This window comes from Oncorhynchus gorbuscha, linkage group LG11 (assembly GCF_021184085.1).
Source record: "Oncorhynchus gorbuscha isolate QuinsamMale2020 ecotype Even-year linkage group LG11, OgorEven_v1.0, whole genome shotgun sequence".
Taxonomy (NCBI): domain Eukaryota; kingdom Metazoa; phylum Chordata; class Actinopteri; order Salmoniformes; family Salmonidae; genus Oncorhynchus; species Oncorhynchus gorbuscha.
Genome location: NC_060183.1, coordinates 50,818,811 through 50,833,999, shown reverse-complemented (window position 1 = coordinate 50,833,999; position 15,189 = coordinate 50,818,811). Strand labels below are relative to the sequence as shown.

Here is a 15,189-nt window from a genome sequence, read left to right as displayed (position 1 = left end):
AGCACTCCTATTTCAAAGTGGGTGTTATCAGAGGGTTGTCAACATTGGACTAAACGACGCATGAATATGCTCCAATCTGAAGTGGCATCGAGTTTGTCAGTTTATAGTCTTAAAAACCGGAACTGAGTTACCTCTGCTCGTTCGGCCATTCCTATGGGGGAGGTGGGGAATTAATAGGGTTTTGGGATACCCCTTTAGAGCTTATTTCAGTGTTTAACACAGGTTTAGGTGATCTTATGTTAGGTTCTATAAGATATGTTAATGTGATCTTTATGAATTAGGAAAGCCTTTATGTGCTTGTTTTGATTACATAAACACGTCAAAATTCCCAAAAAGAGAGTTGAAGATCCTCATAGAACAAAACATGATCTCCAAAGCCTGTGTTTACCATAGACCTAATTTTCAGCGTTTATCCAAAACACAAACAAGCCCTGGCAGTTAGTTCCTACAAAAAGAAAAATTGCTCTCTATTAAAATATAAAGACCAAGGCATGACACATTAGTAAAAAAATAAAATTAAAATAAAGTACTTTATTCCTGTCATTGTCACTATAGACTTACAACAGCTGTATTATATTTGTAATTATTGTCAAACATGATTGGAGGTATCATGATTTCAACTGTCAAATTGCACTGTGTGTGTAGACATAAGTTGACGAGCAAAATCATAGAGCATGGTCTTGGTGAGTGAGTTCCACTTGACTCCGATTCAGATACATTTTTAACATTGCCTCTTTCATGGCAGTGCTTCATGAAATGCTACACACATCTTTAGCGTTTCACTATGTAATTTTATGTATAATATTGGGAGTACTATGACACAGATCAAGTATGACACTGTATAGCACTTGGAATGACTGAGGTTTTCTTATAATGAAGTATTGCTTTTCTGCAATAGAAAGATCATTAAGCGAGGTATGAAAAGGGGATACTCCCGATAATATAAAATACATCTTCAAGAGATGTCACTTCACCTTAAAGAAAACGAATAAAACAGATATTACATTTGTTCCATTTATAAATATGACACATCTGAGAATGTCTTGTCTCTTTGACAACAGAAAACCAAGATTTTTTTATTTCTTTTTAAAAGAGACACTGCATGAACTCCCTGGTTGCCAGACTCAGTAGTCTCTCCCAAGCAGTTATAAGGAGTCCTCACTGGGCCAGACAGACTGGTTGTGGAGCTAGTAGTGTATGCAGACACACACACACACACAAAAGTATGTGGACATCCTTCCAAATAAGTGAATTTGCCTATTTCAGCCACAGCCGTTGCTGACGGGTATTTTAAAAATCGAGCACACAGCGAGCAAATCTCCATAGACAAACATTGGCAGTAGAATGGCCTTACTGAAGAGCTCAGTGATTTTCAACGTGGCACACATCATAGGATGCCACCTTTTCAACAAGTCAGTTCGTCAAATTTCTGCCATGCTAGAGATGCCCCGGTCAACTGCAAGTGCTGTTATTGTGAAGTGGAAACGTCTAGGAGCAACAACGGTTCAGCCGCGAAGTGGCAGGCCACACAAGCTCACAGAACGGGACCACCGAGTGCTGAAGCACGTAAACATCGTATGTCCTCAGTTGCAACACTCATGAGTTCCAAACTGTGTCTGAAAGCAACGTCAGCACAAGAACTGTTCGTCGGGAGCTTCATGAAATGGATTTCCATGGCCGAGCAGCTGCACACAAGCCTAAGAACACCATGTGCAATGCTGGAGTGGTGTAAAGCTTGCCACCTTTGGAGGCTGGAAACGTGTTCTCTGGAGTATGAACCATGCATTACCAGCTGGCAGTCCGATGGACGACCCTGGGTTTGGCAGCTACCAGGCGAATATTACCTGCCCTAACGCATAATGCCAACTGTAAAGTTTGCTGGTGGAGGAATAATGGACTGGGGCTGTTTTCATGGTTCGGGCTAGGCCTCTTAATTCCAGTGAAGGGAAAACTTAACGCTACGGCATACAATGACATTCAAGACGATTCTGTGCGTCCACTTGTGGCAACAGTTAGGGAAGGCCCTATCCTGTTTTGGAATGAGAAGTTTGAAAAGCAGATGTCCACATACTTTTGGTCATGTAGTGTAGGACCAGTCATACTACATACAACATGCTTTCAGTAGATGTTTTAGATTGTTCCTCTGAGGTGCAGCAGTACACCAACAGCAGCTAGGCTCTTTGATAAATGTGTGTCTGAATATTTGTGCGTGTAAGTAAGAGATGGAGGCGCTTGGAGACGTATGTGGTATGAGAAACAATAGAAACAGAACACCAGTTCTTGTAATTGAATTAAAACAAAACAGTTTGGCAGTTGACTAATAAAAAAAACATGACTATGGCACCAGACAATGAGAGGTGCTGCTGAAGGGGCAGGGATGGTTCTCAGAGTGTTGGTTTTTCTACTAGCACTCGACCCCCCCAAAGAAAGTGTGCTTGTCAGACATACATATAAATTAAACAAGTTGACCTGGGGCTGGGCAATACTGGGCAGCCAACACACAGATTGGCACATCACCAAAACAATATCATGGTGAGTGACACGTCACTGTGCCACAGAGGCTGATGGTGGGCAAGAATATGGTTTCAGTTTCCCACACCTGGAAACATGGCAAAGTCTGTTTTGTCCAATGACAGGTTAGTTGTTGACTGCGATGTTGTCACACATTTTGTTCTTGACTAAAATTAAAGGCTGAAGGTAGTGGATGTCTGCCTTCACAGAAAACATTTAGTTCACTTTGTCCTGGAATATGTAGAGGTTGTTGGTGGTTGCCACAGCAATGACATTGTCCTGAGGGTGCCAGGCAGTGTGGAGGATTTTCTTGTTGAAGTCCAGGCTGTCTACACTGATCTCATCCTTCTTCCGCTTCCCGTCGGCACACACCTTGCGGGGCTTCAGGACCTGCTGTGGCTTACTGCCCTCCCGGGACGCCTCCAGGGTCACGTCCCGCCTCTGGCCCCGGTCAAACATCCGGAAGAAGTTGTGGTATGAGCCCGTCATCACCACACTAGAAAGGAAAATGAGAAGATTAAGACAAGGAAATGAAGAACCTAGGGCTTGTTATTTTTATGAATACAATTTGAGTACTTGGCAATGAACGTTAACCTGTCATTTCCGTTCCAGCAGCACTCAAACTTGTCGAAAATGCAGTCGTTTTCATAGAGCGAGCACAGCTTACTCCTGAGGTACTCGTGAACCTGCCATGAGGGAAAAAGACAGGCCAGAGCTAATCAACATGGTGTCACATACACGAAACTCAGCGGTCATCTCAGTATTTATGAGTCATTTAGGGAAAAATATTCTGAATAAGAGTGTTAAGATGATTGAAATGGCCTACAACATAAGTTCAAAGTAAAACATCTAATTTCAGGGTGTGATAGTGCAGCAGTCTGGCAAGAACAGACGTAGAGTCCTCCTAGTGGGCATTATCTGAAGCTACATGCAGGAAATGAGGTGTGGTCAGTCCCTGATAAAAACGTGCACTAAAACAGCCTGTTGACTTTCTCAAACTTTAAGTCCCCACACTCCCTCTGCCAGTCTCACCTGGTACGTCTCCACGGGCCTGCTCTCCATGTTCAGGTCCCAAATCTTGACAGACAGGTAGTCCCGTGTCATCATGTAGCGCCCGTTGTGGCTGAACTTGACGTCTGAGATGGAAGAGATTATCTCAGAGAAGAAGGAGCGGTTACTGGGGTCCTCCGGCTCTTCGAACACTGGAGAGGTCAAGTTAGTTCAAGTTAACCACTATTAGAGATAATAAGGTGCATGTTTCTGTGCCAGCCCCCCCACCCCATTAATGTGAAAACAAGATATTCCCACATCTAACTATGCAGCAATGTGAATTCAGTCAAGCCATTTTCTAAATGTGAAAACCCCTTATACAGAGGTTGTTGCAGTGGCCACTAAGTGCCTGTTGATCATAGGTACTCACATTTGGAGTGCGTGTCACATAGTGCAGATGCCCTCATGTCACAGAGGCGGATGGTGCCCTTGCTGCTGCTGTAGACAAAGGTATTGCACTGGTGTGGATGGAACTCAGCTGCTGTAATCACCTCTGTCAGCTCCTCCATGTTGGCTGGCTTTATATCCACAATGTCTGGGAGGGGCTAGAGTCAAGGGGGACTAGCACACCTATGGAGAAGAGATTTGTGACACACCGGGGGTAAACGTAAACACAACCCCCCCCCTGTCCCTTCCCTCAACCATCCTATAATTAACAGCTTGTCGAGGATACTGAAGCTGCGGTCTGTGATCTCCTGGTGCCAGAGATTGATGCGCAGGTCGTCTGCGGATAGATACGTCTCATGGTCACTGTTGATGGAGATGGAGTTGATGTGGTAGGTGTGCGCATTGGCAAACACCCTGCGAGGGCTCGCCTCCACCATGAGGTCCATGGGTCTAAACACAGGCACCTGCAAGGGTACAGAGGGTAGTCAGCGGGTGAGGCGCTAAGGGTATAGGCTACACCCACAGTGACTAGTGTTTCTCTATAATATAACTAAGGCCCTGTTTTACTGCAATTATTTGACATGCCTGGATTTTATCAAACTGTCCCTCTTTATTTTTGTCAGCTGGTCCAGCACCATCTTCAGATTTTTGTTGGTGTGTGCAATACTCGTTTCTAGAGAGCTTAAAATACAGAATAAAAATCGCACTGTCACATGATTGCACAGAACACAGGGCCCCAACTTTAGCCCCTAGCATGTAATCAGCTAAGCACGTACTCGAAGTGCAGTGACAGTGCTGGGGTCTATGTAGCGTCCATCCTCCTCTTTCAGGTTGTAGCCCTCTGGTCGCTTGTCACGTTCACTGATCTTCCACAACTTTATGGTTTTGTCTGCCAATCAGAACACAGGACTAGTTAAATATATTTAACAGTTAAACAAAGCTCAGTGATGGTATGCACATAAAGTGAAAGTTCAGAGTGAAAACCGACTGACCATTTGTGGACAACAGGAACTGAGCTGCGTTCTTCTGGGGCAGCCAGCGGATTTTGTTGATCTTCTCCTCGATCTCTAAACTCTTCAAGTAGTCAAACTCGGGCTCATGGCTCTGGAAAGTACTGTAAACATTGTACTCACTACGACACTGTGGCTGACTCTTATTCTGTTGGGGGAGAGAAGGAGTAGACGAAGAGAAAGAAAAAGGAGTAAGGAATGGAGGAGGCAGAGGGTAGAAAACTCTAAAATCAAATAAAAATGATTTTGAATTTAAAAACTCCAAACTTCCAGTCTTACCTCTATTTCCTGCTGAAAGATGACTACCCTGCCACCTTTGTCTCCTGTGGCTAGCAGCTCCCCTGAGTGGTTGAACTCCACAGTAGATATGATGTCGGCTGAACACAAAACAGATGCAATTAATTTCGATTGCACTTCTATAAGTCATAAGAAAACCTAACGATGGTAGCCTAGTGGTTAGAGTGTTGGGCCAGTAACCGAAAGGTTGCTAGATCGAATCCCCAAGCTGACAAGGTAAAAATCTGCCGTTCTGCCCCCAAACAAGGCAGTTAACCCACTGTTCCTAGGCCATCATTGTAAATAAGAATTTGTTCTCAACTGACTTGCCTAGTTAAATAAAATACAAATTCTACCCATCACAACAGGTATTCAGAGAGAAATTTCAGATGGTTGTATCCATGAGACAGCAGTTAGCATTACTAGCACTGGATTTGATTAGAGGTCTATCAGCTATCCAGGAGCTGGAGTCTTAGGGCTGGATGAGTATCTGGGTGGATGTAGGCCATAGCATTCCACTGAGGATGTGATGGCATCCAAAGCAGACAATGATCAGTAACCAAGTTCCTACAGGCTGCAGCACATTCCTCCAACAGCAGTATGGAGGCTTTGTAGACAAAAGCTGAGACTTTAACCCACTGTTGCCCATTCAAGCAGAAAGACAATGCTGAGAAATGTTGCAGCAGGAGGCTGGGCTAAACACCCTGGGGCATGTAAGTGTGTATCGTGTTTATGGAGGCCATGGACACACAGTGTTGTCAATGCCCTGAACCCCCACGTTGTTTTCAGCACTTATTTCCATGACTGATCAAAACTTGTTGTTTTCTCATGACACTCTGGTTCCTCTGAGCAATGTTTGGAATATCGAATCACAATACATATATAACCACTATAATGGTGACAATTGATAAAAGCCACCAGTGATTTTATTTGGTACCTCCAATTTTTTTTGTTGGTGTTGGACAGACTAAAAACACCAGCAAATCAGTTCCAAGTGATTTTAATTGGAAATCCGTTCAAACTATTCCCACACCTAATAGAGATGTGATCAAATCAAATGTTAGTCACATGCGCCAAATACAACCTTAGTGCCCACAATGCAGTTTCAGAAAAATACAGATAAGAATAACAGATAAAAGGTAACAAGTAATTAAAGGGCAGCAGTAAAATAACAATAGTGAGACTATATACAGGGGAGACTATATACAGGGGGTAACGATACAGAGTCGATGTGCGGGGGCACCAGTTAGTTGAGGTAGTATGTACATGTAGAGATATTAAAGTGACTATGCATAGATGACAACAGAGTGCAACAGTGGTGTAAAGAGGGGGTGAGGCAATGCAAATAGTCTGGGTAACCATTTGACTAGATGTTCAGGAGTCTTATGGCTTGGGGGTAGGTGGTGTTTAAAAGCCTCTTGAACCTAGCCGTGGCGCTCCGCTAGCGCTTGCCGTGCGGCAGCAGAGAGAACAGTCTATGACTAGGGTGGCTGGAGTCTCTGGCAATTTTTATGACCTTCTGACACTACCTGGTATAGAGGTCCTGGATGGCAGGAAGCTTGGCCCCAGTGATGTATCGGTCCGTTCGCACCACCCTCTGTAGTAGGGCTTGACGATATGGCCAAAATCTCATATCCCAATATAGGGCATTTCATATCCTGATAACGATACATATCGCATTTTCTGTAAATTCAATGAATAAATACATTATATAAAATGACCACATGTAAAGGCCTATTTTTTATTACTCAACAAATAAAAGCAATCAAATGAGTAAGTACTTTATTTAGAACCTTTGCAAATTTTTCAATTAGGGACTTAAATGTATATTATCTGAAAAAGTAAATAGAAAAAACACTTCAACTATAGTTAAACAAAATAAATAGGCCTATTTTTATTTTTAAATAACAGGGCTTGCCTGTTTTGCATGTTATTTTTGCATTTGGTACCTTGGGTTGAGTGTTAGCACCAACTCATGAAACCCCCGTTTCTCGACCATGTAAATTGGGGCCATATCTTTTCAGATGTAAGTTGTAACGGCAGCTGTTATCTCCTTCCATCTTCGTGATTCTTTGCCATATGGTGTGCTGCGGGCAAAAGCCTCTTGCAACGTCTGAGTTGGGGGTTTGTTTTGAGCACAGTCTATACTTTTTTGGAGTCTCATCTGTAGACTCTCCGTACTGTTTGACATAATTCTCGCGTAGGTGGTAAAAGAGGTTAGTGGTGCTTCAGCCCATTGTCGGGACCGGCCTACAGCATATTTTGCAGTGAACGGTTTTCTGGTCCGTGTCAGACTTCTCATACCCAAACCACATCCACGAGACCGAAGGTGCCCCTCTCTTAGGTACGAGCTCCGTGTCCTGTCACGGTCCTTCTGTAGCTCAGTTGGTAGAGCATGGCGCTTGTAACGCCAGGGTAGTGGGTTCGATCCCCGGGACCACCCATACGTAGAATGTATGCACACATGACTGTAAGTCGCTTTGGATAAAAGCGTCTGCTAAATGGCATATATTACTGTTCCATGTTAGTTTGTGTTGCAAATTTCCTTCCACACGGCTCTGTAGTGCCCTGCGGTCAGAGGCCGAGCAGTTGCCATACCAGGCAGTGATGCTCTCAATGGTGCAGTTGTAGAACCTTTTGCAGATCTGAGGACCCATGCCAAACCTTGTCAGTCTCCTGAGGGGGAATAGGCTTTGTTGTGCCCTCTTCACAACGGTCTTGGTGTGCAAGGACCATGTTAGTTTGTTGGTGATGAGGGCTTCTAGTTACTTGGTGTCCACAACCTGCTCCACTGCAACCCTGTCGATGAGAATTGGGGCATGCTCAATCCTCTTTCCACAATCATCTCCTTTGTCTTGACTATGGTGAGGTCTCTGACCTCCCTATAGGCTATATCGTCGTCTGTGATCAGGCCTACATCTGTTGTGTTGTCGGAAAATGTAATGGTGTTGGAGTCGTGCAGTCATGAGTGAAGAGGGAGTACATGCACCCCTAAGGGGCCCATGTGTTGAGGATCAGCGTTGCGGAAGTGTTACCTACCCTTATCACCTGGGGGCAGCCTGTCAGGAAGTCCAGGATCCAGTTGCAGGTGGTGTTTAGTCCCTGGGTCCTAAGCTTATTGATGAGCTTTGAGGGCATTTTGGTGTTGAACCCTGAGCTGAAGTCAATGAATAGCAGTCTCACATAGGTGTTCCTTTTGTCCAGGTGGGAAAGGGCAGTGTGAAGTGCAATAGAGATTGCATCATATGTGGATCTGTTGGGGTGGTATGCAAATTGAGATGGGTCTAGGGTTTCTGGGATGATGGTGTTGATGTGAGTCATGACCAGCCTTTCAAAGCACTTCATGGCCACAGATGTGAATGCTATGGGTCAGTAGTCATTTTAGGCAGGTTACCTTAGTGTTCTTGGGCACAGGAACTGCGATGGTCTGCTTAAAACATGTTGGTATTACGGACTCGTCAGGGCGAGGTTGAAAAATATCACTGAAGACACTTGCCAGTTGGTCAGCGCATGCTCACAGTACACGTCCTGGTAATCCGTCTGGCCTTGTGGCCTTGTGAATGTAACTGTTTAAAAGGTCTTACAACGGCTGCAGAGAGCGCGATAACACAGTCGTCCGGAACAGCTGGTGCCCTGATGCACGTTTGTGTTATTTGCCTCAAAGAGAGCATAGAAGCAATTTATCTTGTCTGGCAGGCTCGTGTCACTGGGCAGCTCTCAGCTGTGCTTCTCATTGTAGTCTAATGGTTTGCAAGCCCTGCCACATCAGACGAGCGTCAGAGACGGTGTAGTACGATTCGAACTTAGTCCTGTATTGACGCTTTGCCTGTTTGATGGATCAGAGGGCATAGCCAGATTTCTTATTAGCTTCCGGGTTAGAGTCCCGCTCCTTGAAAGCGGCAGCTCTCGTCTTTAGCTCAGTGCGGATGCTCCTTGTAAATCCATGGCTTTTGGTTACATACGGTCACTGTGGGGACGACGTCATCGATGCACTTATTGATGAAGCCAATGACTGATGAGGTGTATTCCTCAATGCCATTGGAAGAATCCCAGAACATATTCAAGTATGTGCTAGCAAAACAGTCCTGTAGCTTAGCATCCGCTCAATCTGACCAATTTTCTTAATTGATCTAGTCACTGGTGCTTCCTGCTTTAATTTGTGCTTGTAAGCAGGAATCAGGAGGATAGATCAGGATGGGCAGATTTGCCGGAGGGCGAGGGAGAGCTTTATACACGTCTGTGTGTAGAGTAATGGTGGTTGCACATTTAACATGCTGTTAGAAACGAGGTAAAACTGACTTAAGTATCCCTGCATTAAAGTCCCCGGCTACTAGGCGTGCCACCTCTGGGTGAGTGTTTTCCTGTTTACTTATGGCAGAATACAGCTCATTCAATGCTGTCTTAGTGCCAGCCTCTGTGGTGGTATGTAAACAGCTACAAAAAAATACAGATGGTGTGGTCTCCAGCTTATCATTATTATTCTACAATGTAGAAAATAGTAAAAATAAATAAAAAACCTGGACTTTTGACTGGTACTCTGTGTGAGCCACACACACGGTTATTACTTTTGACAATATATCGTATCATGTTGTAATGTTATTTTTGCACTACTTGGCTGTGCCTACACCAAAACGGCAGTGTTTCCCCTTCATAGCTTGTTCTCCATCTTTTTAACTAGGGAGCCAATTGGTTTTCAGCACTTATTTCCATGACTGATCAAAACCTGTTTTCTCAAGGCTCTCTTGTCCCTCTGCAGCAGACATATGGTAAGCAATGCGTTTGGAACATCGAATCACAATAGAAATCACAGTACGGAATCGCAATACATATCCTATCGGCATCTAAGTATCGTGATAATATCGCATTGTAAGGTCCCTGGCAATTTCCAGCCCTAGCGTACAGTGCACCATACTGGATGTTCAGACAGACTGTGTCAGCATGAGGCGACAGGACAAAAGAGAAAGCAAGCCATTGTGTGTCAGACATTGACTATGCAGCCACTCTTACACATAGCACCGGACTGTCTGTGAGGCTAGTAGTGTAACATTTAGGGAGATGAGAAGTCATGGGTGACCGCCAGGGAATGAAAGAGAACTGGACAAGCATGTTGCATTGAGTATCATTTATCCAGCACAACATAATTTATTGTGAAATATGAATAAATACCAGGAAGCCATGATGAATCTGCAACAACTATGACCTGTGAAGAGCTCTTACCTTCAGCAACGTCGTCATCAATGGCCCCCTTCACCTGTGAGAAGCACCACTGCACGTCATTGCTCCCACCTCCTGAATGACAGAATGACAGTTACTGATCGAGATATTGGTCATAACTGGTTATGTTACAAATCTGACAGTGACCTGACTATTGGCACAAAAAAATTCTGTGTACTGCCAGACACAAAATGAACTGTCTTGGTCCCATCTTGTGCATGAAGCTCATTTGTCTTTGATAACATCTGATACTACATGGACTGAGAACAGTCAAAATGAACACCAATGACCTCAAGAGTCCTTGGAGACCTATGACTGTACTTCCACAGTCTCTTGATAATACACCTGTTAAGAGAGAACCCTCGGGCACAGCGTAAGATAATAAATAATTAGGTGGGTGCTTATTTGCCCTACTGGAAATGTGTTTTTTGTATATCCCAACAAACCCTCAGAGTGGGGCCAAGGCCAGAGTCTGCCATTATCAACAGCAACACCGGAGCAATTAGGGTTAAGTGCCTTGATCAAGAGCACATTGACAGCTTTTTCACTTTGTTGTTTCGGATATCTGAACTTGCGACCCTTCGGTTACTGGCCCAACACTGTAACCACTAGGCTACCTGCCACCCTCAACAGCTGTTAGCGTCAAACATCATACACTAGGTCAAGGCTGGGGAAATACTACTACAGTATTATATAATGGATAAGGAAGACATTTCCCACAGAGATGTGTAAATAACCATTGAAACAGGTCAACTAGTTCTTGCCCAGCTCTCTGGCTGGGTTATTACAGGTATATTATCCAGAAAGGTTCTCGATAATAATAAACGGTAATTGCACAATGAAACAGGTTGAGTTGTACATTTCCACAAGTAATCATTTATGTTATTGCACAATGGAACTGGTTAGATTTGTTGATAAAAACATGTCTGGGGTGTAGTGTGGTTGGGTGTGTGTTAACTGTAGGAGGAGCAGGTATGAATAGAATGTTGTCAATGTAGAGGGTGAAGCCTAAATGTCCCATCAATAAAAGACCATGGGAAACCTCACATCTAGCATGTAACTTGGCTGACTACAAGTGATCACAATTGTAAGAGCGCTAAATTAGGTTGTCATCTGCCTCTGCAAAAAGTGATACAAGCACCATGGAGCCCTCTGTCAACAAGTAATACCGTATCCCATTATTTGGGGTCCCGAGAGGCGTAGCGGTCTAAGGCACTGCATCTCAGTGCTAGAGGCGTCACTATAGACCTTGGTTCGATTCCTGGCTGTGTCACAACCGGGCATGATTGAGAGTCCCTTAGGGAAGCGCACAATTGGCCCAGCGTCGTTAGGGTTTGGCCGTCATTGTAAATAAGAATTTGTTCTTAACTGACTTGCTAAGTTATATAAAATAAATCAGACAACCACTGCAATAGAATCTGGAAAGAAGACAATTCTATATTTAGGGGGCTGCATACTTTCGACAGACACTGAATCTCATGCATAAACTGAGTCATAGACGGTTAGCATTGATTTCAGCCAAGTCATTATTGGCCCACCTAGCAATGCAATCCCAGCCTGAGGGAAATGGCACGGTGATCTTCATGTTCAAGCATACATACATACATAATAAAGCAAAGCCCACATCCAGCAATAGAACCGTGACTCATGGTTAAATCGATAATGGTGGTGGTGTGGCATTAAAGGTGGACATCGTAACGTTACAGGTGCCGTTCGGAAGAAGCCAGTCATCATCCACCCACCCCACCATCTTTCACATCAAGACTCCCGCTCAACTCGCCGGTCATGCTAGCGCGACAGTGCCACATTAGGGACAATTTAGCTACCAGAAATACTACTTGGCTGGCTAACTCACTAAAAGGAAATTATGGCCGTTGGCATAGTTAGGTAGCTAACGTTACAGCTTCAAACTAACAGTTTGCATGAAATAACAGCGAACAGTATGTGATTGAGAGGAACGTGGGATTAACTATAATTTAGCCACATCTAGCTAACGTCAGCCTGTAAAGTTCCGACGTCCCCAGCTAAGATGATTGGTGAGGCCCAGTGACACATGAGTTAGTTAGCTTTAGCAATTTGTTAGCTAGACGTACATATACGTCTAAATACAGTATTGTATATAACTAGCAAGCTAGCTGGTTAAGGTCGCTAGCTAACGTTATTGCCACCGGTAGAGTTACTAGCAGCTAACGCGTTACTATTTCCATTTACCTGCCATGGCTAGAGGGATTCCCGGGCTTGTTTGTCAGGTAATGACTCGTGCAAGCAGTCTCTCAAATGAAGAAACTGAATCGTGAGACCGAGACGTTCCGGCTTGTTCGCTCACTCACACACCCTCCCCGACAAGTCTTCCCACCCTTCCGACACCCACCATCCACAGACAGTTCAAAATGGCGCTACCGCATCCCACATGACATCATCATAACCCGCCTCTTCTTGAGTGGAAACCGTGGGCGTATAACCAGAGGGGACACACCCACTGATGGGACGCACAGTTCTTATTATCATGTATATTATTCAGCATCCTGGTGACGTCCATAACCTTACCCATTGCCCCAATCTCTAATGAGCCTTTGGCTGATCAGTGGGCAACCGCCGGCCCCTTACCAAGATGGGCAAGCCCGGTTTTCTGATAGGTTGAATTGAGGTCGGACAAAATCAGACTCAAAGTGATTATTATATATGTTCTTAAAATATATGATTATATATTTTAAAATGTATGTCACGTTTACATATGGGAATTCCAAGTCGGCAACTCAGGCCACTCTCTTGAGCTCCACTTTTCAACCTGAGAATCACTGCTGTCACATGATTTGACCTAGTTTCCCCCCCCCAGAGTCCTTAGTCGTCTTGAAAGCACCATACATCATCAGTTAGACAGACAAGGTCATGGATTGTAAAAAACAGAAAGGGTGCCTATAAAATAGCACATTTGACATTGTCACAAAAAACATCCTATTTTGGGGGTGGCTAAAACCATGATTTGGTCAAAATACTTATGCAAATAAGGCTTTTATGTTTTTTAATATCTATGAATTTACAAACATTTCCAAAAACCTGTTTTTGCTTTGTCATTATGGGGCATTCTAGAGTAATGGGCCAGTAGCCAAAAGTTACTGGCCCCTGGCAGGGCTGCTGGGCCAGATGGCTGTTCCCACTTGCTACAAGATGTCCACCATAGTTCCAGTATCCAAGCGAATGTATTATCCTCAGTAATCTTCCATCCAAGTTGTCAGACCCAGGTGGCTTGTCATTGTTGATAGTCAACAATGTGCTTTTTATGTCTTCCACACAGACTTTTCGGAATTCAAAATTACAGTGCTTATCTTTCATAATTTGGTCAGTCATACTTGGATGTGTAATTTCAGCGTTTGTTGCTGGCATGTCATGCCTAAATCTTGCAGATTAAAACATTCTTAAAGTAGTTGGCAATATCAGTGTGATAAAAATGAGCCGTCTGAATCAATGAATGATGGAGCTGAGTTAGCCTTTTTGTCCAAAATTAAATTTAAGGTGCTCCAAAAATTTGAATATCATTCTTTATATAATTGATCTTTGTTTTCTTTGTAGAGTTTCTTCTTCTTTTTATTCAGTTTAGTCACATGATTTCTCAATTGCAGTTTGTTTGCCAATCGGTTGTGCAGACAGATTTATTTGACATTCCTTTGCCTCTGTCACGCCCTGACCATAGAGAGCCCTCGGGGTTCTCTATAGTATTTTAGGTCAGGGCGTGACTGGGGGGTGTTGTAGTCTTTAATTTCTATGTTGGTGTGAGTATGGTTCCCAATTGGAGGCAGCTTATGATCGTTGCCTCTAATTGGGGACCATAGCACCTCTGGACGCTTCAGACCGAAGGGCGCCTCTCGGGCTTCCTTGCCAGCCGTGTTCCCTCATAACGCTGGTTCCCTTTTCCTGCTGCCTCCGCTCTCCTGGCTGCCTCCACCTGTTCCCATGGGAGGTGATCCCTTCCAGCCAGGATCTCCTCCCATGTCCAGTCCTCTCTTCCACACTGCTTGGTCCTTTGGTGGTGGGTAGTTCTGTCACGGTCGTCATATGGAGGAGACCAAGGCGCAGCGTTGTAAGCGTACATACTTCTTTATTAATAAGATGTCACCAACAAAACAATAACCTCCATAGGTAGTTTCAAGTTCTCACTGAAAACATAGTAGCATGTCTCAAAAGCGAGATTATATTACGTGGAAGATAAGGAAATGCTAGCATTTTGTCTGCCTTTTGGTGCCTGTTGTTCATCATATTGTCTTGTATATATTTTGGATTGATTGTTTTATATATTAAGGGTATGTGAGACAAGGGAGATGTACCTTTCCATAGTTGTTTATTAGGAAAGGGAATTGTACTAATTATCTCATGTTATGTAGGTCCAGCTGTCCGGATAGCCAAATAGATATAGGTAGGTTCTGCCGGCCAGAAAGGTAGGTCCGGCCGACGAGATAGCTAGGTCCGGCAGGCCATCCAGCCAGATAGGTATGTCCGGCAGGCCAGAAAGGTAGGTCCAGTCGGTCAGACAAATAGGTAGGTTTGGCCGGCCAACCGACCAGCTAGGTAGCCTACCTAGCTCTTTGGCAGGTCAGATACAGTATGTAGGTCTTGCTGGCCAGATAGCTAGGACCGTCCAGCCGGCCGGCCAGATAGCTATGACCATCCAGCTGGCCAGATAGGTCAGGCCTATCAGATAAGTAGGTTTGGCCGGCCGGGCAGATAGGTCTGGCCAACCAGATAT

The 15,189-nt window shown here is 44.3% G+C and overlaps 1 protein-coding gene across 2 annotated transcripts; it reads right to left on the bottom strand.

The window, feature by feature from the left end:
• Positions 1-1,046: 1,046 nt before the first annotated feature.
• On the bottom strand, positions 1,047-12,830 carry ppp2r2ab (protein phosphatase 2, regulatory subunit B, alpha b). Of its 2 annotated transcripts, XM_046370028.1 has the most exons (11): positions 12,660-12,830; positions 10,452-10,523; positions 5,238-5,335; positions 4,941-5,106; positions 4,725-4,837; positions 4,534-4,629; positions 4,235-4,412; positions 3,932-4,096; positions 3,544-3,713; positions 3,106-3,197; positions 1,047-3,007 (listed from the first exon to the last, which is right to left on the bottom strand). In XM_046370028.1, exons 1-11 carry the CDS (start codon positions 12,664-12,666, stop codon positions 2,728-2,730), a joined length of 1,437 nt encoding a protein of 478 aa, XP_046225984.1. In that variant the 5' UTR covers positions 12,667-12,830; the 3' UTR covers positions 1,047-2,727. The 2 variants fall into 2 exon arrangements, with proteins under 2 accessions (XP_046225984.1, XP_046225985.1); XM_046370029.1 differs by lacking the exon at positions 4,534-4,629 and having other exon boundaries at positions 12,660-12,827.
• Positions 12,831-15,189: the final 2,359 nt, after the last annotated feature.